This window comes from Hemiscyllium ocellatum, chromosome 7, assembly GCF_020745735.1.
Source record: "Hemiscyllium ocellatum isolate sHemOce1 chromosome 7, sHemOce1.pat.X.cur, whole genome shotgun sequence".
Taxonomy (NCBI): Eukaryota; Metazoa; Chordata; class Chondrichthyes; order Orectolobiformes; family Hemiscylliidae; genus Hemiscyllium; species Hemiscyllium ocellatum.
Window position 1 is genome coordinate 73,302,736 of NC_083407.1, and position 26,829 is coordinate 73,329,564.

Consider the following 26,829-nt stretch of genomic DNA (forward strand, 5'->3'; position numbering starts at 1 on the left):
GCGAGATGAAAAATGTGTTGATTTGACAGCCAGCAGAATGTAATGTAGTCATTAACTACAGTGTCACTCAAATTAGCCTAGACAGATACCCAAGCAGAGCTATTTGTACTGGTTGCATGCTGTTATAGACAGGACTAAACTAAGATAATGTAGAAGGTCTAGTAATTAATTTAGAACCTAAATCAAATGAAATATTTAATTACATGTGTAATGTTATATATCTATTGATCCAAAGAGTATATCTGTATTTTAATTTTTTTAATTTTCTTATTCAGAAGTAGATGAAAAGAGGGAGAACAATCCACAAGGTGAGGTAAGTTGAACAGTATATTTACGATTTCCTGCATACATTAATAAAAATAGGCTGATCATATTCCTGTTATTAATAGACAGCATTGAAATTGTAATGAAGGCTCTTATAGATAACGATTTATATAGCTATTTTAATAACTCTTTCACATTGTTGTAAACTATTCAAATCTGCGCACACACATTTTAGGCAGTGACATCGGATTCTAAAGCAACTATTTAGAAGTTAAACATTAAACACATCAGAAACATTTAAGGTCTTAAAATCAAAAATATTGTTATGATTAAAATACCAAGCATCTGAAACATGGTTTGAGAAATTGGAAAATTGCTGAGAACTAGCATGTGATTGGGGACGTATTAAAACACAACTCTGGCAATGTTCTTATGCTAAACTGGAAAAAATATCTGATTTTAACATATGTAATGAGCCCTCTGCAAACTGTTGATTGACTTGTTAACTTTTGCATCTGTGTGGATGGGTAAGGGCCAGAGATGTAATTGCCATTTACATTTGTCAACACTTCATGGTGCTGAGGTACACTTAGCCCATTGTGAGATCATTCACTTTCAGATAAAGAGAAATGACCAAGCTCAATAGCCCCCAATTTCTGTGATGCTGTGCAGCAAGTGTCAGTGTGGGAGTGATCAGAATGAAGGAGCTACCAGGTTGGTTCCAGTGGGAGAAAAGTGCTTAAGCAATTTGCAGAGCCACAGTCAGAGGTGGTGGGTCTGGAGAATGCCAAACACATTGAACCTAAGACCGGGTGACAGTATCAAATGAAATTCAGTGATATCACCGATACTGATAAGATTCTTATTTACATCTCTGTTCTGTTACCTTAGCTCACACTGTGTGTTGTTTCAACATTCACGAACCTTATCTTCCCCACCTCCCATCACTGTTTTCTGACGTCCACACCAATATCTTACATTTAGGCAGTAAAATGTTTTGAGGGACTTTTTCGGAGACTTATCAAATGAAATTAGATACTGAGCTATGTAAAGAGAGATTAGGATAGATAACCAAAACTTCAAAGATGGAGGTTTAAAAGAATGATGACAGGAACAGAGGGGTTTAGGGAGGGGATTCCAGAATTTTGGTCCAAGACAGTTCAAGACATAGATACCAGAGGGTGTAGTCATTAATGATGTAGATGGTCAAGAGGCCAAAATCAATGAGTACAGGTATCTTTGAGAGTCATAGAACTGATAGGATGTGGTAACAAGCATCATAATATTAAATCAAAGGCCTGGTTGACCAGAAGAAAATGCAGATCAGTGAGCACAGAAATGAAAAGAAAATGAGATTGGTGGGAGTAAGAAAACAGGCATCAGGGATTTGGATGACACATTTATTGAGTGTACAGCATGAAAGAACAGTATGAGAGCTCACTTTATTAATTTCCTTTGGGTGCTACTGGCAACACCACACCCGATCCTGCCTTTACTATCTCCCCTCCCCATCCGATCTTGGTCTTTACTTTTTCACTGTTCTGCCATGTTTCCTGCAACATTATTCTATCCTGACATTAATACCTTTAACTTTTCACTAACCCATAAGGTGATGCACAATATAGAACAGGAATTTACAGGAGATGTTCCTTCCATATCCTTTCCACATTGGGAAGGACTGCCAGGAGACGATGAAACTAGAAGATCATATAGGTTTGATCATTGTACCCTCTTCTGAATAAATTCTCTCCATCAGCAACAAAGAAGATTGATGAGTGCAGAGCAGTGGATGTGATCTATATGGACTTCAGTAAGGCATTCGACGAGGTTCTTCATGGGAGACTGAGTAGCAAGGTTAGATCTCACAGAATACAGGGAGAACTGGCCATTTGGATACAGAACTGGCTCAAAGGTAGAAGACAGAGGGTGGTGGTGAAGAGTTGTTTTTCAGACTGGAGGCCTGTGACCAGTGGAGTGCTACAAGGATCGGTGCTGAGTCCTCTACTTTTTGTCATTTACATAAATGATTTGGATGTGAGCATAAGAGGTACAGTTAGTAAGTTTGCAGATGACACCAAAATTGGAGGTGTAGTGGTCAGCGAAGAGGATTACCTCAGATTACAACAGGATCTGGACCAAATGGGCCAATGGGCTGAGAAGTGGCAGATGGAGTAGAAAATGGGGGAGATACTAAGTGAGTATTTTGCATCAGTATTTACTGTGGAAAAGGATATGGAAGATATAAAAAGTAGGGAAATACATGATGACACCTTGAAAAATGTCCATATTACAGAGGAGGAAATGCTGGATGTCTTGAAATGCATAAAGGTAGATAAATCCCCAGGGCTTGATCAGGTGTACCCTAGAATTCTGTGGGAAGCTAGAGAAGTGGTTGCTGGGCCTCTTGCTGAGACATTTGTATCACCGATAGTCACAGGTGAGGTACTGGAAGACTGGAGGTTGGCAAACATGGTGCCATTGTTTAAGAAGGGCGGTAAGGACAAGCCAGGGAACTATAGACCAGTGAGCCTGATGGTGGTGGTAGGCAAGTTGTTGGAGGGAATCCTGAGGGTCAGGATGTACATGTATTTGGAAAGGCAAGGACCAATTAGGGATAATCAACATGGCTTTATATGTGTGAAATCATGTCTCACAAACTTGAGTTTTTTGAAGAAGCAACAAAGAGGATTGATAAGGCCATGCGGTAGATGTGATCTATATGGACTTCAGTAAGGCGTTCGAGAAGGTTCCCCATGAGAGACTGGTTAGTAAGGTTAGATCTCACGAAATATAGGGAGAACTAGCTATTTGAATACAGAACTGGCTCAAAGGTAGAAGACAGAGGGTGATGGTGGAGGGTTGTTTTTCAGACTGGAGGCCTGTGACCAGTGGAGTGCCACAAGGATCAGTGCTGGGTCCTCTACTTTTTGTAATTTTATATAAATGATTTGGTTGTGAGCATAAGAGATATGGTTAGTAAGTTTGCAGATGACACCAAAGTTGGAGGTGTAGTGGACAGCAAAGAAGGTTACCCCAGATTACGACAGGATCTTGACCAGATGGGCCAATGGGCTAAGAAGTGGCAGATGGAGTTTAATTCAGATAAATGTGAGGTGCTGTATTTTGGGAAAGCAAATCTTAACAGGACTTATACACTTAATGGTAAGGTCCTAGGGAGTGTTGCTGAACAAAGAGACCTTGGAGTGCAGGTTCATAGCTCCTTGAATGTGGAGTCGCAGGTAGATAGGATAATGAAGAAGGCATTTGGTATGCTTCCCTTTATTCGTCAGAATATTGAGTACAGGAGTTGGGAGTTCATGTTGCAGCTGTACAGGACATTGGTTAGGCCACTGTTGGAATATTATGTGCAATTCTGGTCTCCTTCCTATCGGGAAGATGTTGTGAAACTTGAAAAGGTTCAGAAAAGATTTACAAGGATGTTGCCAGGGTTGGAGGATTTGAGCTACAGGCTAGGGCTGTTTTCCCTGGAGTGTCAGAGGCTGAGGGGTAACCTTATAGTGGGTTACAAAATTTATCAGGGGCATGGATGGGATAAATAGACAAAGTCTTTTCCCTGGGGTGGGGGACTCCAGAACTAGAGGGCATAGGTTTAGGGTGAGAGGGCAAAGTTAAAAAGGAGACCTAAGGGGGAGCTTTTTCACGCAGAGATTGTACTTGTATGGAATGAGCTGCCAGAGGATGTGGTGGAGGCTGATACAATAGCAACTTTTAAGAGACATTTGGATGGGTATATGAATAGGAAGGGTTTGGAGGGATATGGGCTGGGTGCTGGCAGGTGGGACTAGATTGGGTTGGGATATCTGGTCGGCATGGACAGGTTGGACCAAAGGGTCTGTTTCCATGCTGTACATCTCTGACTCTGTATACCACGCATGACAATGTGGCCCTGCTTTGAGCTTCAATGACTCTTTGCTTACCCCTGTGACTAGCTGCTAATCATTATTTCTCTCGAAACAGAAATAGTCTCCTCTGTTCAAAGGAAGAAGCAGCCTTTGGAGGACACATATACCTCAATCTTTTTCTTCAGCACCAACTCACAACTGGGAATCTGTATGATGTAGAGGGTCAGTAGAGGAATCTGAACTTCAGTATAACATATAGAGAAGTAAGGGTATGGGAATCTGATAGTCCAAGAACCAAATGCTGCTGAGTGACCTTGCTCTCAAAGAAAGTTTCAGAAGGAATGGGTGATGATTTCCAAGGCCTAGCTTACAGAAGAGGACTGATGAAAGGCTCCTGATGAAGGACTCCTGCCCAAAACGTTGATTTTCCTGCTGCTCGGATGCTGCCTGACCTGACCTGCTGTGCATTTCCAGCACCACTCTAATCTCCAGCATCTGCAGTCCTCACTTTTGCCTTACAGAAGAGGACTGTCGAGCCATGCACTGCTTTGGCTGCCTACCAGCAAACATTTGCATAATTCAGGGGAATATGGAAGGAACATTCTGTGTAGTAAGCATGGAGGCAACACATCCAACGATGAGCATGTAGCCAGCTCTATAACCACTGCATTAGGACCTACAGATTCTACAATTTCACTGGCAATTTAAATAGATCGTCAGCTTGCTGCCATCTTGGCTCTACTCTAGCTTTCAAAGAGAGATGAACATTTTGAAAAGGGCTTCCAAAACATTACCTCAGTCCTGGATTCTGTACTTGTGGAGAACAGTATGAATACTGAGAAGCCATTCAATGACAGTGGCATAGAGAACATGGAAGTGCCATATACTATCTCTGTCAAATGAAAGTTCATTTCCCCAGTGTTCACACTGGTACCAGTTGACCCAGACTGCATTAGTTGTTGCTGACCTATAACTGGGCCCTCTATGATGATAGCTTGCTCACCACAACTTAAAACTTGAATCTTTGACCAGGAGAAAGTGAGGATTGCAGATGCTGTAGATCAGAGTCGAGAGTGTGGTGCTGGAAAAGTACAGCAGGTCAGGCAGCATCCGAGGAGCAGGAAAATTGACATTTCAGGCAAAAGCTCTTCATCAGGATGAGGCTTGTGAGCCAAGGGGGGAGGAGATAAATGGGAGGGGGTGGGGCTGGGGGATGTAGCTGAGAGTGTGATAGGTAGATGGGGGTGGGGGGTAATGGTGATAGATCGGTGGAACAGATAGGTGAGAAGGAACATAGACAGGTTGGACTGTTCATGAGGGCAATGCCAAGTTGGGGTGTCGGATCTGGGATAAAGTGGGGGGAGGGGAATGAGGAAACTGGTGAAATCCACATTGATCCCATGTAGTTGGAGGGTCCCAAGGCAGAAGATGAGGTGTTATTCCTCCAGGGAGTGCCGATGGAGGAGACCCAGGACCTGTATGTTCTTGGCGGAGTGGGAGGGGGAGTTGAAGTGTTCAGCCATGGGGCATTGGGGTTGGTCGGTGTGGGTGTCCTGGAGATGTTCTCTGAAGCGTTCTAGAAGTAGGTGTCCTGTCTCCCCAATGTAGAGGAGATGTTTGACTTCCCATTCTGTTGCCACCAGATAAATGTCTGTTAGGAGTGTCAACATAATACTGAAGTGTAAAAGACAGGGCCTGCTCTTTGCACTAGGTTTTTTTTAGTTTTTATATATCATCACAAACCTATTTTATGTGATTCTAGGTCAACCACTTCACAACTATTGCGTATTTACTTTGTGGGCATTTCAGATATCCCATAGCTGGGTATAAAGGTTAATTGTTGGGGGGTTGGAAAGGGAGGGGATAATAGAACAGAGCTTTATCAATGAGTTGCTGATGCAGAGATGAGAGTGGTGCAGCGCTGCAGGCTCATGCTGTCCTCATTATCCTTCGCTGCCTTCGTCCCTCAACTTCATAGCCCTTCCATATCATCATCACAAGGTGGCCACATTGGCTGTGTCTTTTGCAGGACAAGTTGTGGGGAACGAAGGAAAACTAAGACAATTCTGGAACTCCCTCAAGGTATTCTGGAAGGGCTTTTGATGGCAGCATTGCTCAGCCACTGCACTCAAGTTCTTTATGAAACCACAGGATAGGTGTTTCTACATCCTTGTCTTGAAGCAGCTAATTTCTAACCAGATGGAATAAGTAGAGGAAGAGAAGATCAATGACTGGCATTGAATGAAAACTGCCAGGAAATGAACCTCATACCTTTATTTATACATCCATTCATGAGCTATGGGCATTGCTTAGCCATTGCTGATTAACCACTGCTCTGAGTCATTAAGAGTCAACTATATTTTTGTAGGCCTGGAGTTGCATGTTGGCCAGACCAGGTTTCTTTCCTTAAAGCGCATTAGTGAACCAGCTGGGAAAATGGACAATGGTTACCATTAGGCCAGCTTTCTATACCAGTTTTTTTTAATTATTGAGTTCAAATTTCACTGTCTGCCATGTGAGGTGTGAACCCATTTTCCCAAAGCATTAGCCTGGGGTCTAAATTATTAGAGTTGAAAAGTATGGTGCTGGAAAAGCCCAACAGGTTAGGCAGCATTCAAGGAACAATCGACCTTTCAGGCATGAAGGGCTTATGCTCGAAACGTCGAATTCTCTATTCCTGAGATGCTGCCTAACCTGCTGTGCTTTGACCAGCAACACATTTGCAGCTGTGATCTCCAGCATAAGCCTTCATCAGCAATCCTCCCTTTCTCTCAGTCTGAATTATTAGCTCAGTGACATTACATCTACACCATTGCCTTCCCTGCATTATTTATTGCCTGTAGTTACACATCAGCCGCTCTTTCTGTCCAAGAATGTTCTGGACTCTTTGTACAGAAGTTGAGAACAATATGTATATTCAATTGTTATTCAATTGTTCCCTGAACCTTTAGGAGGCTATCACTGTTGGGGAGTTAAAGGGCTTTCTTCTGTAGTTTGATTGCTTTCACAAGGAAGGTGACAGAATTGTTCCTCTCGTTGAAGGGTTTATTTGTTGCATACTGAATTATGAAAATTCACTAACACTGGGAATGTATTCTGAAGCAGCTCAAAATGGCTGTTGATTCATAATGAGATTCATGTGTCTCAGTAGCCAAAGGCAGTGCTGCACATGCCCAGCTGAGAGCATTTGCTGGTAAATGTGGAAGAGTCTACTTGAGGCGCAGTCTGCGGGCACATTGTTCCACACTTCAGCTAAAGAAATAGACCTCGTGGAAGAATTGTGGAGTATGAGGTTTCCTGTGCTCAGCATTTTTTTTTGTGTACATCAGCAGTTGCCAGTTTTCATTGTCATGTTCACTGCACCTCCTCTTCCTTTAGCTCTAAGTGAGGATGCAGTGAAATATCCATTTTAAAAGCAACAAATATGGCTGAAGATCTTTACAAAGTGCTAAAGCTGTTAAAAGTCATTTGCCTCATCAATATTCAGCATCAGAAGCCAAGACATCTGCAAGCACATTAACAGCTTAAAGCCATCAAACAGAGACTTCACTGCACACTGCTTTAAATAACACTGGGACACAGTCAGTTTGCTGTTCGGTGAAAGAGTTGCTGGGCTGGGCTAAGAAGCTGAAAAAAAATGTTCCTACATTCTAGTTTGTGAAAGGTGAAGGACATTTATTTATATGTTCTACTTAGTTCATTGCTTTGTTCAGGAGGTTGACCAGTGTAGTTTAAGGCAATCTGAATCAACATAGTGAATGCTAGAATGAGAACACCACTGGGTGCGGAATGTTGCTGGCTCCAAATTAGAGCCCACTGCTCTCACAGGACCCAATCCAGTTTGATTCTTGATGTCCTCCAACATTTCTCCACTCCACCCCCCCCCCCCCCCCCCCCCACTCCCCATCCCATTCCCACCACGTGTTCAAATTTAGACTCAAAAATAAAGTATAATGTAATACAATTTTGCAATCTATCACGTAACAGTAGCTAAATTATTGATTCCTATGGATCAGAATTGTGCTGAGCCCTATTAATTCTAGAAATGGTGAAAATGTGAGAACAGGATTTTAATTAATTCATACTCTTGAAACACTAATTCAACTTCTAGGAAGTGTTTGTGCATTTAATTTACTTATAAAAGAATTTCAAACAGAAAAATAATGTTTTTCACAGTGGAGAATGTGAAAGCGGTTCAGATGACTGGTTAAACGTATGATTGCAAATAACAGGATTTATTTTAATAGAACCACTAAGGTAGAATATTTCTTGCTTCTGTTAAAAATAAAAGTAGTTCATCAAGGTAAGCATACAAGGAAAAGGATAGACCAGATCTAAGAGTTGAAGTTCTAAATTTGAGAAAGGTCAAATGTTGACAGTATTAGGCAAGAACTTTCAAAAGCTGATTGGGGGCAGATGTTCACAGGTAAAGGGCTAGCTGGAAAATGGGAAGCCTTCAGGAATGAGATAACAAGAATTCAGAGAAAGTATTTTCCTGTTAGGGAGAAAGGAAAGGATGGTAGGTATAGGGAATGCTGGATGACTAAAGAAATTGAGGTGAAAATGTGTTGCTGGTTAAAGCACAGCAGGTTAGGCAGCATCCTAGGAACAGGAAATTCAACGTTTTGGGCCAGAGCCCTTCATCAGGAATGAGGAGAGTGTGCCAGGCAGGCTAAGATAAAAGGTAGGGAGGAGGGACTTGGGGGAGGGGTGATGGAGATGTGATAGGTGGAAGGAGGTCAAGGTGAGGGTGATAGGCCGGAGTGGGGTGGGGGCGGAGAGGTCAGGAAGAAGATTGCAGGTTAGGAAGGCGGTGCTAAGTTGAGGGAACCGACTGAGACAAGGTGGGGGGGAAGGGAAATGAGGAAACTGGAGAAATCTGAGTTCATTCCTTGTGATTGGAGGGTTCCCAGGCGGAAGATGAGGCGCTCTTCCTCCAACCGTCGTGTTGTTATGTTCTGCCGATGGAGGAGTCCAAGGACCTGCATGTCCTCGGTGGAGTGGGAGGGAGAGTTAAAGTGTTGAGCCATGGGATGGTTGGGTTGGTTGGTCCGGGCATCCCAGAGGTGTTCCCTGAAGCGTTCCGCAAGTAGTCTCCCCAATATAGAGGAGGCCACATCGGGTGCAGCGGATGCAATAGATGATGTGTGTGGAGGTGCAGGTGAATTTGTGGCGGATATGGAAGGATCCCTTGGGGCCTTAGAGAGAAGTAAGGGAGGAGGTGTGGGCACAAGTTTTACATTTCCTGCGGTTGCAGGGGAAGGTGTCGGGAGTGGAGGTTGGGTTGGTGGGGGGTGTGGAGGTTTGGTTAAGAAAAAAGAAGGAAGCATATGTCAGGTATGGACAGGATAGATCGAGTGAATCCTTAGAAGAGTATAAAGGCAGTAGGAGTTTACTTAAGAGGGAAGTCAGGAGGGCAAAAAGGGGATATGAGATAGCTTTGACTCATAGGGTTAAGGAGAATCCAAAGGGCTTTTACGAATACATTAAGGACAAATTAGTAACTGGGGAGTCAATAGGGCCCCTCAAAGATCAGCAAGAATGCCTTTGTGTGGAGCTACAGAAAATGGGGGTGATACTAAACGAGTATTTTGCATCAGTATTTACTGTGGAAAAGGATATGGAAGATATAAAAAGTAGGGAAATAGATGATGACACCTTGAAAAATGTCTATATTACAGAGGAGAAAATGCTGGATGTCTTGATGAGCATAAAGGTGGATAAATCCCCAGGACTTGATCAGGTGTACCCTAGAATTCTGTGGGAAGCTAGAGAAGTGATTGCTGGGCCTCTTGCTGAGACATTTGTATCATCAATAGTCACAGGTGAGGTGCTGGAAGACTGGGGGTTGGCAAACGTGGTGCCACTATTTAAGAAGAGTGGTAAGGACAAGCCAGGGAACTATAGACCAATGAGCCTGACGTCGGTGGTGTGCAAGTTGTTGTTCCTCAATCCTGAGGGACAGGATGTACATGTATTTGGAAAGGCAAGGACCAATTAGGGATAGTCAACATGGCTTTGTGTGTGGGAAATCATGTCTCTCAAACTTGATTGAGTTTTTTGAAGAAGCATCAAAGAGGATTGATGAGGGCAGAGCAGTAGATGTGATCAATATGGACTTCAGTAAGGCGTTCAACAAAGTTCCCCATGAGAGACTGGTTAGCAAGGTTAGATCTCACGAAATATAGGGAGAACTTACCATTTGGATACAGAACTAGCTCAAAGATAGAAGACAGAGGGTGGTGGTGGAGGGTTGTTTTTCAGACTGGAGGCCTGTGACCAGTGGAGTGCCACAAGGATCGGTGCTGGGTCCTCTACTTTTTGTCATTTATATAAATTATTTGGTCGTGAGCATAAGAGGTATGGTTAGTAAGTTTGCAGATGACACCAAAATTCGAGGTGTAGTGGACATCGAAGAAGGTTAGAGCTGAAAATGTATTAGTGGAAAAGCACAGCAGGTCAGGCAGCATCCAAGGAGCAGGAGAATCAACGTTTTGGGCATGAGCCCTTCTTCAGGAAGAAGATTACTCCAGATTACAACGGGATCTTGGTCAGATGGGCCAATGAACTGAGAAGTGTCAGATGGAGTTTAATTCAGATAAATATGAGGTGCTGCATTTTGGGAAAGCAAATCTTAGCAGGACGTATACACTTAATGGTACGGCCCTAGGGAGTGTTGCTGAACAAAGAGACCTTGGAGTGCAGGTTCATAGCGCCTTGAACGTGGAGTCACAGGTAGATAGGATAGTGCATAGGCGTTTGGTATGCTTTCCTTTATTGGTCAGAGTATTGAGTACAGGGGTTGGGAGGTCATATTGCGGCTGTCCAGGTCATTGGTTAGGCCACTGTTGGAATATCACATGCATTTCTGGCTTCTTTCACATTGGAAAGATGTTGTGAAACTTGAAAGGATTCAGAAAAGATTTACAAGGATGTTGTCAGGGTTGGAAGATTTGAGCTATAAGAGGCTGAATAGGCTGGCGCTGTTTTCCCTGGAACATCAGAGGCTGAGGGGTGACCTTATAGAGCTTTACAAAATTATGATGTCCATGGATAGGATAAATAGACAAAGTTTTTTCCCTGGGGTGGGGGACTCCAGAACCAGAGGGCATAGGTTTAGGGTGAGAGTGGAGAGATATAAAAGAGACCTAAGGGGCAACACTTTCACCCAGAAGGTGGTACTTGTATGGAATGAGCTGCCAGAGGAAGTAGTGGAGGCTGGTACAATTGTAACATTTAAAAGGCATTTGGATGGTTACATGAATAGGATGGGTTTGGATGGTGCTGGCAGGTGGGATTAGATTGGGTTGGGATATCTGGTTGGCATGGATGGGTTGGACCGAAAGGTCTGTTTCCATGCTGTTCATTTCCATGACTCTATTTATGCTGTTTTGATCAGTTCATAATTTTTGAAAGCTTTATAATAACACATTGCATCAATTCCTAACACTAGTCTTTTAGCGTATTCCTCAGGATTGATTAGTGAGTCTGTGAGGTCCCACAGACTGAATATTATTGATGTGTTTTTTTTTAAATTTCTAGAATGCCGAGATGTCACCTCAACAGAGAAAGAAGAGTGTATATACACCTCCGACAATGAAAGGTACTGTTCAGGTACTGTTCCAAATTCTGCTTGTGCATGTGTACTGCCCATAAGATAAAGGGTTCCAATCACCTTTAGCTAAAGCTTGCCTCAGCAAGTACTTCCATTGTGAACTGGGATGAACTAGTTCTCATCTGAAAAAAAAAATGAATAAATTTAAAATTTTACAATGAATAAGTAATAGGTGATTCATCAACCTACTAGTTTTACACATGCAGTAAATCAACTTAATGGTGGTTTTGTCATCATTATTTTGTCACTTTCACCCAGAATCAGAAAGGGATCTAAATTAACCGTAATTAATTCTGACCAAGTTAAAATCTACTTATTTATTATGGATAGCAGGACAAAGGTCAGGAGTGCGTGAGTCAATTTAGTTTCTCCATATTTAGTGCCTTATGAATATAGAATGGAAAAGTCAAATTAGAATGGAAATAGAAAATTTCTTTGTGCACCAGAAGTGATGGAGGCAATTGTTTCTGAAGCAGCAGTAACATGTCACTGCAGTGGATACATATTCACAAGGGTGGCCAGCAAGAAGTTCCTTTTCACTCATTTCAACAATCCATTTACAGCAAGGGATTTGAAACTACAGTAAGGGGGCAAAAAAAACTATTCTTTGAGAGGTGTGGAATAAGGTCACCACATTTGGATGATAATACCAAGATTATTTACAACAAATTCATGAAAATCAAAGACTTTGCAAATGGGTGTTTTTTTTAACCAATGTGGAACGAAACTGATTGCTGCATAATCATTGCATTTCAAATGAAAATACTTGTCACAGATAAGTAAGTTTTGTGCAACATTTTTACTGAAAAACAAATTAAGGAAATAACTATGTAAATGATTATTTACCAGTACACACACACAGACACAGCGATATACATTAATTCGCCTCATGCACGGGTACACACAAATTAGGTACACATTTGGGTGTGCACACATGCACCCATTCCTTTCTGTTACTCCTCTTCATTGTTCTCTGAATAGCTATCCTGAGAGATCACTGTTACATCTAGGACAAAAAGACCGAGCTGCAATGATGAAAAAATATAGTATTGGAAAAATTGCCCAGTATCATTACTGAGCAGAGGTTCCAGGTTAGTATTTTAATTAACAGCAAAAGCACCATTCTAGTGACATGTACATTTTTAAAATAAGGAAAAACATCTACCATTCTCTTATGCAATACAATTAAATGTATTTCATGTGTATACTGTTACCACCAGACCCCGGGACAGGTTCCCCAATTCACGACGGTTCCAGCCTAAGCGGTTAGGCTGGGACAGAGTAAGGTTGAACTGGCTTCCCTGGTTCTTTATTCTGGCAGACCCTTAATTGGTAATCACAAGGTTTATTTAGAAAGGATCTTTTATCTTGTGGTCACCTCTCTCCTGGATCCAATTGAACGTTATGCTTTAAAGGAGTCAATTTAACCAGGCTTTCTTGAATTAACAAATTAATGAATTGATTAATTGCTGCACGCAAGAAGAATTCTCTGTTTTCACAACTCTGGGGTTATCCCAGTGTCAGGTGATGCTAGCTGAACTTCGATATGCTTCAGCTGTGTTTCAAAAACTAGGGAGCTGGATTGCAGCAGCCTTATCTAATTGGGTGGTGTAGCAAAACAACTTCCTAGCATATAACAACACTAGGTAATACACATGCAGCAACTGTTAGTCGTCCTCTGCAAAATACAATCATTGACTTAGTTGTGAATCTCACAAACATTGAGTTCGCTAAAGTCCAATTGACCTATCTAAAATATTTAGAGGTCAAGGGAGTGTACTACCCAGGGCTTCAAAGATAGAAGCAGCAACACAGTCTCCCATTCACATAACAAAACAGAAAATAATGAGCTTCTTGGGAATCTGTGGTTGTACGAAATATTCAGCCCAACCTTCAGTATAATAGCACTGACCTACTGCAGAAAAAAAACAAAGCTAATATGGACTGAAAAATACCAAGCTGTTTTGAAAAGCTGAAAGCCATTTTAAGATGTGAGCCTGTGCTTCTAGTTCCACACTTTAAAGAAGTATTTAAGGAGAGTTGGGGGCAGAGTTGAGTATGGTAGCCATTACAAAAGAAAAAGTTCTAGAAATGCTAAAAGGTCTAAAAATTGATAAATCTTCTGGCCACAATGGGCTACATCCTAGAGTTCTGAGGGAGGTGGCTGAGGAAATAGTGGAGGAGTTGATTATGATCCTTCAAAAATTACAGTGGTCGGGAAAACTCCCAGATGATTGGAAAGTTGCTGTTGTAACCCCCTTGTTTAAGAGAGGATCAAGACAAAAGGTGGAAAATTATAGGCCGATTAGCCTAACCTCCATTGTAAATAAAATTCTAGAATCCATCGTTAAGGATGAGATTTCTAAATTCTTGCAAGTGCAGGGTCGGCTTAGAAGAAGTCAGCATGGATTTAGTAGATTAGATTACTTAGTGTGGAAACAGGCCCTTCGGCCCAACAAGTCCACACCGACTCACCAAAGCGCAACCCACCCAGACCCATTCCCCTACATTTACCCCTGCCCATAACACTACGGGCAATTTAACATGGCCAATTCACCTAACCTGCACGTTTTTGGACTGTGGGAAGAAACCGGAGCACCCGGAGGAATCCCACGCAGACACGGGGAGAATGTGCAAACTCCACACTGTCAGTCGCCTGAGGCGGGAATTGAACCTCGGTTTCTGGCGCTGTGAGGCAGCAGTGCTAACTACTGTACCACCGTGCCGTAATCTAATCTAGGAGGTCGTGCCTGACAAATCTGTTAGAATTCCTTGAAGAGTAACAAGAAGGTTCGACCAAGGAGACCTAGTGGATGTTATCTATCTAGACTTCCAAAAGGCCTTTGATAAGGTGCCTCATGGGAGGCTGTTGAGTAGGTGAGGGCTTATGGTGTTCAAGGTGAGCTACTGGCATGGATTGAGGATTGGCTGTCTAACAGAAGGCAGAGAGTTGAGATAAAAGGTTTTTTTTTCAAAATGGCAGCTGGTGACAAATGGTGTCCCGCAGGGTTCAGTGTTGGGGCCGCAGCTGTTCACTTTATGCATTAATGACCTGGATGAAGGGACTGGGGGCATTCTGGTGAAGTTTGATGATGATACGAAGTTAGGCGGACAGGCAGATAGTACTGAGGAGGTGGGGAAGCTGCAGACAGATTGAGACAGTTTAGGAGATTGGTCCAGGAAATGACTGATGAAATTCAACATGAGCAAATGTGAGGTCTCGCACTTTGGAAAAAGGAATACAGGCACGGACTATTTTCTAAACGGTGCGAAAATTCATAAAGCCAAAGTACAAAGGGATCTGAGAGTGCTAGTTCAGGATTCTCTAAAGGTTGACTTACAGGTTGAGTCCGTGGTTAAGAAAGCAGGTGCAGTGTTGTCATTTATCGCAACAGGGTTGGAATATAAAAACAGCAATGATACTTTATGAAGCTCTAGTAAGGCCCCAAATAGAATACTGTGTCCAATTTTGGGCTCCACACATCAGGAAGGACATACTGGCAGTGGAGCATGTCCAGCTGAGATTCACACGGATGATCCTTGGAATGGTAGACCCAACATACAATGAATGGCTGGGGATCCTGGGATTGTATTCATTAGAGTTTAGAAGATTGAGGGGAGATATAATAGAAACTTACAAGATAATGCGTGACTTAGAAAGGGTAGATGCTGGGAATTTGTTTCTGTTAGGGAGACTAGGACCCATGGGCACAGCCTTAGAATTAGAAGGGGTCAATTTAGAATGAAAATGAGGAGACATTTCTTCAGCTAGAGAGTGGTGGGCTGTGGAATTGATTGAACGACCCAGCCCTCCACTGTGCTCTGTGACAATGTCTTCCAGGCAGAGATTGATAAATTCTTGATCTCGCAAGGAATTAAGGGCAACAAGGAGAGTGCTGTTAAGTGGAATTGAAATACCCATCAGCAACGATTAAATGATGGATTGGACTCGATGGGCTGAATGGCCTAACTTCCACTCCTATGTCTTATGGTCTTTCTTAAAGTAGCTACTGATGAGCATGACATTGGAGTAAGGGGCAGTCCTTTTCCAAGAAGACAATTCTCTAATAAACAGACTAAATAGCACTTCATTAAAACAGATCAGAAGCACTATCCACCGTGGAGGGGGAAACCCTTGAATTATTACTGTCCCTCAAAAACTTTGAGATAAATGTTCAAAATGGGCACAGAGAGACTACAGTCTATACTGTAACCATGACTTGTAAACTTTTATGGAAATTTTAATGTTTCAGTCATTTTGTTGGAGCTTATTCCTTCGACCATACCACTTATACGTCACCAACATTGCTGGCAAATCCAATGTGATTGTAGATGCCCAGTCCAGAAATGAAAGAGACCAGTTGGAAGTGAAAATACAATGTTGACCAAAGTTCAGAAAATAAATGGGTGCATGTCTTTGTGTTAGTATTTCTTCTCTTGTGTGATGATTAATTTATGCTTCCTCTTTTTTTATTAATTTGAAAAGTCCTGGTTAAGTCAGCATCTTTCAAAGCAGAGTGTAATTTGTGACTGGGAGAAAGATATCCAGAAGGGAAGGAATCCTTTATCAATTAACCTTGTTGCAACTAACTAAATGGGTGTCTGAATAAAGAAAGGCAACCAGTTCATTCTTCCTCATCCAGAACCTTAACAGTTCAGGACATCCTGTCTGGAATTAACAATATGGGGAACTTTACCTGGAGACCGGTTTTCACAATGAATCTGCTTTCAATTCAGTAAGTAAAAAGTGAGGTCTGCAGATGCTGGAGATCAGAGCTGAAAATCTGTTGCTGGTTAAAGCACAGCAGGTCAGGCAGTATCCAAGGAACAGGAAATTCGATGTTTCGGGCCAGAGCCCTTCAGGATCATCAATTCAGTAATACAAGATAAAATATTCAGAACGCTGAAAAAAATTGTATATACATGACAAATACACAAAAGGTTAAACATGAATACAGTCAATTCTGCTATAATGCGGTAGTTCTGATCTTCTGTAATCCTGTGTTACTAGAAAATTGTGTAATAGCAGCACCATTTAAACTAATGGGACAGGAAGCGCTTTTTAACTAATACACACTTTAAAACTTTGCGCTTTAGAAACAGTGTCCCCAAATTGTCAATTACATTTTAGCGAATTCTTGTTAATGAAACGCATGTTATAGCAGAATGACCCGTATAATTTTTGAGAATGCAAACCAATGATAATCTACTACTCACTAATAATTACTAATCAGAAATATGATTATCCTCCGCTTTCCTATTATATGACTACAGTCTAATGCGTTGGACAATAATGTTTTTTGTTCCATTTGTGGGCGAGTAAAATCCTTCCTTTTCAATTATTTCTATGTCCCAAGAAGAGTACACTCAACTTATGGATCAGAGGAGATGTGTTTTAGCAGTTAATCTATTGCAGTTTGAGTGAAATAGCTGCAGAAATCCTGCTGTAATTGTACAGATGGTATTTCAACCTTTTCTTAAAGTTTCAGACTACTTCTATCAAAGCTACAGGGCAAGAGTGCATCAAACCTGACCCTCATACTTGACAGTTAGCAAAATTCATGCCACAAAATAGCTGGATAACCTGAAACTTAGATCACCTCAAATTGGTGAATGAGCTCTAGAGTAAGATTTTGTTTACTCCTGGACAATAGTCAAAGCTGACAAGAAATGTGTAATTTTAATGTTTAGAGAAAGCATAAAAAAATGGCATTGAGTTGACCAGCTGTGAAACATCTCTCACAATATTAAATTCAATTAACTTCAAAAAAGAGGAATCTGAGAGCAGAGTGAATAGTGAATAATCTAATATTGTCATATTTATACTATTCACAGATCTTAAAGTGACCCAAGTGCCCATGATGAGATGTTGGAACAAATAACTAACTCTGTACCATTAAAAGTTCAAAACCTTGGGTCAGTAAACAGGCCAGGAAGTATATATAATATGCACAGTCTAATTATCTTAATAGGTAGCATCCTTGAATATTGAGGGTGATCAAAACCTCAGATTATGTTGTGGCTTGCTGACTAGACAGGGTGAGATGGCAGGCCCAAAGCCTATCTCAACCAGAATGAGAATCAACCCTGACTAATTTGATTCAGATGATGGCTGTCTTGCCACTGAGCAAGCTCAAGACCACACAATCTAATCCTGTCATTGCAGGATTGATACCAGCCTGTAATGACTGCTTCCAAATGTTTAATTTGGTAGATTAAGCACATAACAAACAAATATTTCAATTCTGAATGTATTGAAATATTTGGTACAGTAGGATTTTCCTAGGATATCCCAAAAATTGAGCTTGTTTAATGTCAAATCAAACAATTCACTTATTGAACGATCAAGAAATTTCATGAGTGGAATTATGAAATAGAAGGACTCTTGCCAAATCGGTGTTGTACCAATGAAGCTGGTCCAATGAGACTTTTCTCTTAACTAAAGACTCTGGTCTAAATTTTATGTTGGAAGTAAGAATTGAGTGTTGGCAAATTTCTTAGCATCAAAGCCCTACCTCCTATCTAGAAGTGTCAGTTAATAGGACATCTGTCTGGTGCAGATAGCGATGTCTTCATGGTTGAATGCCATGGTCAAATTAAAAGACTTGCTAACGTTCGCAAAGAAAACAATTCAGTTCTGCAAATCAGTGTCTGACTCCTTGCAACCCTCACGTTCTATTCCATTTAACCACTTCAAAGCTACTTCACCCCCCACCCCGTAACATCCCCCACCTAATAATCCCTTCAATTACCCCTCACACAGTATCACAGAATTGCTACAGAATAAGAGACCATTCAGCTCATCATGCCTACATCCATTCTATCACCTAGAGAGCACACATCCTTCCTTTTCTCCACATCCATGCATTCCATTTCTACCTAAATAATCATCTAATTTGCCAGTGCTGATAATGGGTCCTGACCTGAAATATTGACTTGGCAGCTCCTCTGATGTTGTCGGACTTGCTGTGCCTTTCCAACTCCACATTTTATCGACTCTCACTTCCAGCAGCTGCAGTCCTTACTATCTTCTCTTAAATGGCTGTATTGTACCTGCCTTCACCACATGTCCAAGTAATACATGTCATTGCCTAACCACTCATTATGTGAAAACATTTTCTTGCACATCACTTTATTTGCATATCACTAAAAACCTATGCCTTCTCATTCATTTCTTTACAAGCAGAAATAGTTTCTCTCTATCTACTCTAATAATTAAAAAATTTTTTATTAAATCTCCTCTCCGTCTTCTCTCTAAAGAGAACAGTTCCAACTTGTTCAGTCTATTCTCATAACAGTTTTTTCAGTTTTGAAACCTTTCACAATCTACACCCTCTCCCCCACCCAGTATTCATTATAAATATGAACCATATAAAAATACTTGAAAGTATTTGGAAAGTGCAAACATAAACAGTATTTGAAAATCCACTGAAAACAGTTGTCCAGTTCAGAAGCTCATGAAACTGTCAAAATATCAAGTTCACATTTGCCAGTGTAGCTGTGTAAAAAAAAACTCTTGAGCAGTGTTCATTAGAGGCTTGAATACAGCCAAAAGCTCCAACTTTTATCAAAACTTTAAAACAACCAAATTGATGGCATCAGTAAATACAATTAAAATCTGAAATTTCAAATTGGTCTAGCTCTTCAAAACTTTGTAACATGGAATAGCACTTTGTCCTGTCGATAATCCACTCTAAAGCATTTGAAGACTTTCACAATGTCTTGAGAGCCCGTTACTTGCCAAAGGTAACAACTTTTCAGCTGTATTTATAATGGTCATGTATTTTTTCAAACAAAGGATCATTGAATGAGTTTTTTTTATTCACTGATAGGATGTGGACAACAATGGCTAGGTCAGCATTTATTGCCCAATCGGAGTTGCCTTGGGAAATGGTGGAGAGTAGTCATCTTAAATTGTTACACTTTATGGTGTACAGATTCACAAGGCTATTAGGAAGGGAGCTCCAGGATTTTGACCAGTGAAGGAAAGGCAGTATAGTTTCAAGTGAGGGTGGCATGTGTTATGGAAGGAACCTTGCTGGTATTGGTACTCCCATTAATATTTTGCCCTTTTCCTTCTAGATGGTGGAGATCATATGTTTGTTGATAGAGGCTTGGTGAGTTAATGTAGTGTATATTGAAGATTGTATATAAAGCAATTCTTGTACATTTGTGATGAAGAAGTTTAATATTGGAAGTGGTAGATGTTATGCCAATCAATTGGGCTGCTTTATCCTGATAGATGTTGAGCTTCTTGAATGCTGTTGGAGTTACATTCATCAAGACAATTGTGAAGTGTTACATCACACCTCTGACTTTTGACTTGGAATGGATAGACAAGAACTGGTAAGTCAGAAGGAATTCCTCTCCTCTGACCTGCTCTTTCAGCCACATGTTCATACAATTAGTCCAGTTCAGTTTCTGGTCAGAGGTAGCTCCAGGATATTCCAATAGGAGGCTTGGTAATTGCGATGCTGCTTAATGCCAAAAAGTTGATTATATTCTCGTTGGAGATGGTGTTGCCTGGCACTTGAAAGGTGTGATGTTGCTTGCTAATTATTAATCCAAGTACAGATGTTGTCCAGGTCTTGCTGCTTATGGACACAGACTGATTCTGTATCTAAGAAGTCATGAATGATGCTGAATATGGTGCAGTTATCAATGGACATCCTCCCTTCTGACCTTAAAAGGAGGAATGTTCATTGATGAAGTAGCTGATCATAGCTTAGTCCTAGGACACTATCCTGAGGAACTCCTGCAAAGATGTCCTGGAGCCAAGGTGATTGACTTCTAACAACTACAACCAATTTCCTCTGTGGTAGGTATTACTCCAAGCAGTGTGAGTTTTCCCCATTCTCACTGACTACAGTTTTGCTAGGACTCTTTGATGTCGTACTTGGTCATAAGCTTTGATGTCACTCACTGCAGTGAAACAGTTACAAGTTAGACTACTGCATGTTATAATGACACTTGAAGCAGACAGCACATTTTGTAATGACCTTTCATACAGTGACTAGATAGTCCATCTGGCATTCACAAGACCTCTCTGCTGTAGTGATATACATTGTCTACTCAAACCTGCCCACCCCAACAAAATTGTGGAAGTTCTGAAATGCACTCTGTCACAATATATTTGACAATATTGGGACAGCGGTGTTTAGACTCCTAAATCACTTCTTCCCCATGCCACTAAAAATATCTGACACTGGAAATGCGAAGGGAATCTAAACAGCGAACACAATTTTTGTAGTCCCTCTCATGCATTTGGCCCCAAGAGAGCATCTGGTCTCCTGTCTCTGGTGATAGGCTCTCTAATATTCCATTTGAAGATAACAACATCTTCAAATTTGTGAAACAAAATCCAATGACTGGCATTACCATTGAACACTTCTGAATGATAAAGAAGAGTCCAATATTACTTGTCCTTTATGCTGCAAAATGCAACATATTGTAAATATGTAGACAACTAAACTAACCAGTATTTTTCAGAATCCATTCAGAGTACTGCTGACAAATAACCATCACAATCAAATTATTGCTCACTGTATATCATGCATCCTGAAGAATGGGCCTAAGATCACTAGCTTGCTCCTGAAAAATATTGTGTTGGAAAGTAAGGTGTCTCAAAAACAGGTGAAACTACTCATCTCTCACTATTATGCAATATCAATGTGAATGATATTCTCCATTAACGGAAGCTATTTTTCAAGCCAAAAAGACATTCTGCATATGACACAAATGAGTAAAGTAGTGTATGAATTTTAGTGCTGATTTGATTCCATACAATCCAATGCTTAGTGAATCATTATCAAATTGCACATCTCTGGCTGTTTGCAACAGGCTGACCAAACTCAACCTGCCTATCCTTTCAAAACTCAGACCACCATGTCTGGCATTAGCTGTGATTCTGCGATGTGATGATCCTTGCTGAACAACGCAGGGATGTGTTTATACAAATAACCAAAAGTAAGATTATCAGATGGGATCACTATCTAACTCAATCCTACATGATGGAAGCTATGTATATGTAAACTCGGAGCATGTAAACCCTTGAGGTATGCATCTAAGCATAATAGCTTTTCCAGTTAAACAACACTTTTCTGATGCCTTGCACATGACAGTGCCTCAACCAAACAGATTTAACTTCCCTTTGGATTTAAATAAGAGCTTGGGGTGAACTATTCCCAAGTGCATTTTCTATGGCCATGTTGCAACTATTCAGAATCCAACCAATCAGCACCCTTTTTCTCGGGCAGAATAAAGTATCATTCAAATTTAGTATTCTTGTGACAGACCAGTTGAATGAAAAATGGAAATCTTTGGCAACATGCCTCTATTTGCAGCAATGCTGAAAGTTCTGTCCGACCAAACAACAATCTGATATGTAATAATTAAGTGTTTATGAATGCAATCAATATATTAATTCTGAGTCAGTATTGATAGGTGTAAGATGAATCTTTAACATAACTAAAACAACTATAAAACACAAACAATGTTTAGACACTTCTCTATCTGTATAGTGGGTAGTGTAGAGGACACGTGTTTCCTCAATGACTCCGTTTTATATAAAACTGTATCGAAAGTTGTAAGTTGTTTCTAGGTTCTGTCTCCAGTCTGTGCCAGTTGATCCTGGTCCGCTATCTGATATTTTGGTACATTCTCTAAGGTGAATGAGGTAGGATAGGAGGGCATGATTCACCCTGGATACCTGCTTCTGAATAAAGTTAAAAATCACACAACACCAGATTATAGCCCAACAGGTTTAATTGGATGCACACTAGCTTTCGGAGCGACGCTCCTTCATCAGGTGATTGTGGAGGGCTCGATCGTAACACAGAATTTATAGTAAAAATTTGCAGTGTGATGTAACTGGAATTATACATTGAAAAATTGATTGTCTGTCTGTTAAGCCTTTCATCTATTAGAATACAGTGATAGTTTCACATACTATTTTTAACTTTATACACCCCAGTCCAAGACTGGCATCTCCAAATCATACTTCTGAATAGTACTCATTTAACAGTATCTGTGCACAGAGATCAGATGAAGACTGGATGGACTGAGCTGAATTCAAGCCACAAAGTTTAACAATTTGTAGCTATTGAGTAAAAGGTTGTATGTGAAATATTGTTAAATTGCAGATATAAGGCACATGATACACAGATCAACACAAGCAAGAGATAAGAGCAGAATTTTGGAGACAAGAATATCTCAGATGATGGGCTGGATTTTGCGGGACACAAGGGTCCCTGCACTCCCCTACCTCCTTTCCCCTTCACTTTCAGGTTGGTGGGCAGTTGCAGGATCTTACCCAGAATAAGAACAGCTGCCCTGCAATCAGTGACTGTTAATAGACCGACATCTGTCCTGGGAAAAAGTGAGGACTGCAGATGCTGGGGATCAGTGTGGTGTTGGAAAAGCACAGCAAGTCAGGCAGCTTCTGAGGAGCAGGAGAATTGACATTTCGGGCAAAAGCTCTTCATCAGAAATGAGGCTTGTGAGCCAAGGGAGTTGAGTGATAAATGGGAGTGGGGTGGGATGGTGAGGGGGGATGCTAATGACCTGGGGGGGGGGGGGGGTGGGGGTGCAGTGAGAGAGACAGACAGACTCACTGATATCCTTGTAGGGAGAGGAGGAGGACCTTTTCACAGCACCCCGCCCTCCCACCCCAGACCCACATCCCCATCCCCATCCCCATCCCATCTCCCCCACAATTTATCTCCCTACCCCCTTGGCTCACGTGCCTCATTCCTGATGAAGGGTTTTTACCCGAAACGTCGATTCTCCTGCTCCTCAGATGCTGCCTGACCTGTGCTTTTCCAGCACCACAGACATCGCTCCTGTACCAGCAGCACTGCTGGGCATGGCTGGCATTGCTGGTACTACACCCATTGCTTGTGAAAATTTCCAGCTTTAGATCAGAATTTGGTGGGTATTTGGTGTCTAGTTGGTGGATCCAACTGGTGGTGGGATTCTGGTTGGAGAGGCCATGGAGAACCTGGTAAGTTAATATCTTGCAGGAGCAAGATAGATCCAGTTAAGGAAGGGAAAGTAAATTCTTCTCCACCTACCCCAAGGGAAACCTGGCACAGTGGATGCTCAGTGTGGCCCTCTATTGGTCAATCCTACAGGTTGCCAGGTGAGACCTTAAAGAGAGCCTTAATTGACCAATTAAAGACGTCAATCGGCCCACTTTTGGGTGGTTCACATGATGCCAAGCCTGACATTGTGAGTTGGCTAGACTGCCCATTGAGTTTCACATGCCCTCTCTCAACAAATCTGCTGTCAAAGGGTGTCAATTTGAGCCGAATATTTGTTGGATCTGTGTGATAATATTTTTAAAATATTCTTGGCACAGTGCAAGCTTTGAAAACATATTTGAATAATAGCTAAATGGATCAGATTGCTGTGGTAAGCACTCTTCTAAATGGTTTATGTTTTTCATTTTTACAGTCTTTTCTTCAAAGCTTCCATTAGATGAATTTCAGAATGATAACATTAAAGCAGATTTCAGTACTTCTGCTAGCTTTCCACTCTAAAATATTGTCATATTAGGGGTGATGGGAAAGATAGCTCTCACTGTAATGAGAAACTTTGCGTTGTGTAAGTGCAAATTTGATCATGGTACAAAGAAATGTATGAAATAATGTTCTCAAAGAGAAATTTGAGTAATATAGAGAGAAGGTGGATTTGTGGAGATGAGACCAAAGAAACAGCTATAAAGACCCTAGTAAAAGTTTCCTGTTTATGCAATGTATGTTCTTCTATTTCTAATCAATTACTGCTTAACGATATCAGTCCTGAAATAGCTTTCACATGTTATTAAGAAAATAAAGGTTAAGCAGTATAATGGAATAACAATTGAACTGTTACATAGCAAAGATACTCATATATTTGGCCTTAGCAGTTTATTCATACAAGGTTATTTTTTATTAATGTAATATCAGGAAAAATTGAGTGGAAGTAGGATGCATGTCATGCATTAAAGCAAAGTTTCACTGATATATAACATTAAACTGAATGATGCAGTTTGACTAATCATGCAAATAAGACAATGCCTGAATCAGCAACATTAAGGTAATCTCTTCAGGAAGCAGTTGTGTTACAAATAGCCATGCAGTTTTCGGCACTTACCACTAATGTAATCAATGAAGCAACCATAGCTGTAGTGTTTCCCCTTTTCCATTGTGCATTTGTAGATTACCTAATGGAATCATGTAGATTAGCTTTGTCTGCTTTTTATGCTTAAAATATAACACAATTAAGAAGGTCTACTTCTGTTCTGTGTGTGAAATTCCCAATATCAAAATATTTCAAAACAATAATACTTGATTGTTAGAAAAAGAAATTTGCATTGGTATAGTACCTTATTTCAAAATACTTCATATAATCAATGAAACACAGGGATATTTAAATTATAATTCATAGTTTAGTGTTATTGTGCTTAGGTTTGTTACTTTCTATTTTATTTTTTGGGGCAAGAAACTTGTTCATCATTAAGTTACTAGGCCATAAAACTACAGGACTGAGAATAAGTAGACGACCATTCTGCTGATTGGCCATTCAACCAGATTGCAGTTGATCAGGTTACCATCCCGACTCCAAATATCAGTTTGCTCCACATCACTCGTGTGACTCACTTGTCTATCAATAATTTGTCTAAGTGTGCCTTGGTAAATTCAACGATTTGCTGCTACTACTTTCTTTTAGGTAACCAAACCTTTATCCATGCTATTATGTTACCTCTTACATCATGTACTCTTACGTAGTACTCTTTCGTATGGCAGCTTATCAAATACCTTTTTGGAAATCTAAGTTCTCCTTATCCAGTTTGTTTATTCTTCAAATAGCACTTTCATAAAACCATGTTGCCTCTGCCTGATTATGTTGTTACTTTCTAATTATCCTACTTTAAACACCTTAATAATGGATTCTAACAATTTTCCTGTTATGGACATTTGGCTAACTGGCCTACTGTTTTCTGTTTCCTTCCTTTCTTGAATAAAACTGTTAGGGTAGCTACTTTTCAAACCAGGTCCTTTCCAGAATTTAAGGAATTTTTGAAGATTATAACAAAAGCATCAACTATCTCTACAGCCATTGCTTTTAAGATCATCAGATGTGGGCCATTTGTTCCTGGGGACTTGTCAGCCTTCAGGTGTGATGGTTTTCCAGGCACCTTTTCCCTGGTGATGGCAATTGTTTTAAAGTCATTTCTGTTCACTCTTGATTTTGAAATCTTTTTGGGACATTTTCTATTTCTTTTACAGTGAAGACTGACACAAAACATTTATTCAATACCCCCACCATTTCATCTTTTCCTACTGTCAATTCCTCAAACCTTTTCTCTAAAGGAAGACGACAAGCTTCAGCTGCCATTTTCCTGTTTAAATGCTTGTACAAAATCTTGCAATCAATTTTTATATTACTAGTTCGTATTCTTTCATACTCTCTTTCTCTCCCATTCTTATATATCAATGCTGTCGTGATTGTAATCGACCTTGTAGAATAGAAGTTCCCTGATTGGGGCTGTTTATCTGATCTAGTCAGAGACCCTTGGTTGACAGATATAAACAAGAGTGTCAGAGTTCTGCTCACTGAGGGCTGACTTTGAGAAAGTTGAGTCAGGGTCAAGACTGTCAATGTTTAAATAAAAGGTTACTTGGTCATGGGATACCAGCCACTGTGGAGTTACTTCAGACAATACATTTTAAAAATATCAATAAAAATCACAGGGCCAAATCTTATAGAGGTCTGATTGATGTGGGCTATGGTGAGACTAATGGCAGAATCAAATGAAACATCTAGTGAGGCCCATCTCAACATTCAGAGTAACTCATTGCACCTTTTATGCTTGTGCCAAGCAACAAGGTGAAGTTCTCATTAGACAGCAGTAGGTTGCCAAATAAGGTGGGCTATAGGTTGATAAACAGGTCTTTGCAACCGCAACTTGCCTCAGACATGCCAAGTATGATCAGCAATCCAGAATAGAATTCAGAGGAGTGCCTGTTGCTCAGCATCAAACAAAAATCCACAAGCACCAGCTGCTTACATCACTCATCAGTGGACGTTGACGTCCAACATTTG

At 40.8% G+C, this 26,829-nt stretch overlaps 1 protein-coding gene across 2 annotated transcripts in view; it reads left to right on the forward strand.

Moving 5' to 3' along the window:
• ppp1r1c (protein phosphatase 1, regulatory (inhibitor) subunit 1C) overlaps nt 1-26,829 on the forward strand; it is a 121,858-nt gene that overhangs the window by 44,833 nt on the left and 50,196 nt on the right. For both annotated transcript variants that reach the window (XM_060827977.1, XM_060827978.1), the window contains exons 3-4: nt 276-313; nt 11,670-11,730. In XM_060827977.1, coding sequence (XP_060683960.1) covers nt 276-313; nt 11,670-11,730 — 99 coding nt within the window. The remainder of the gene's footprint in view (nt 1-275; nt 314-11,669; nt 11,731-26,829) is intronic.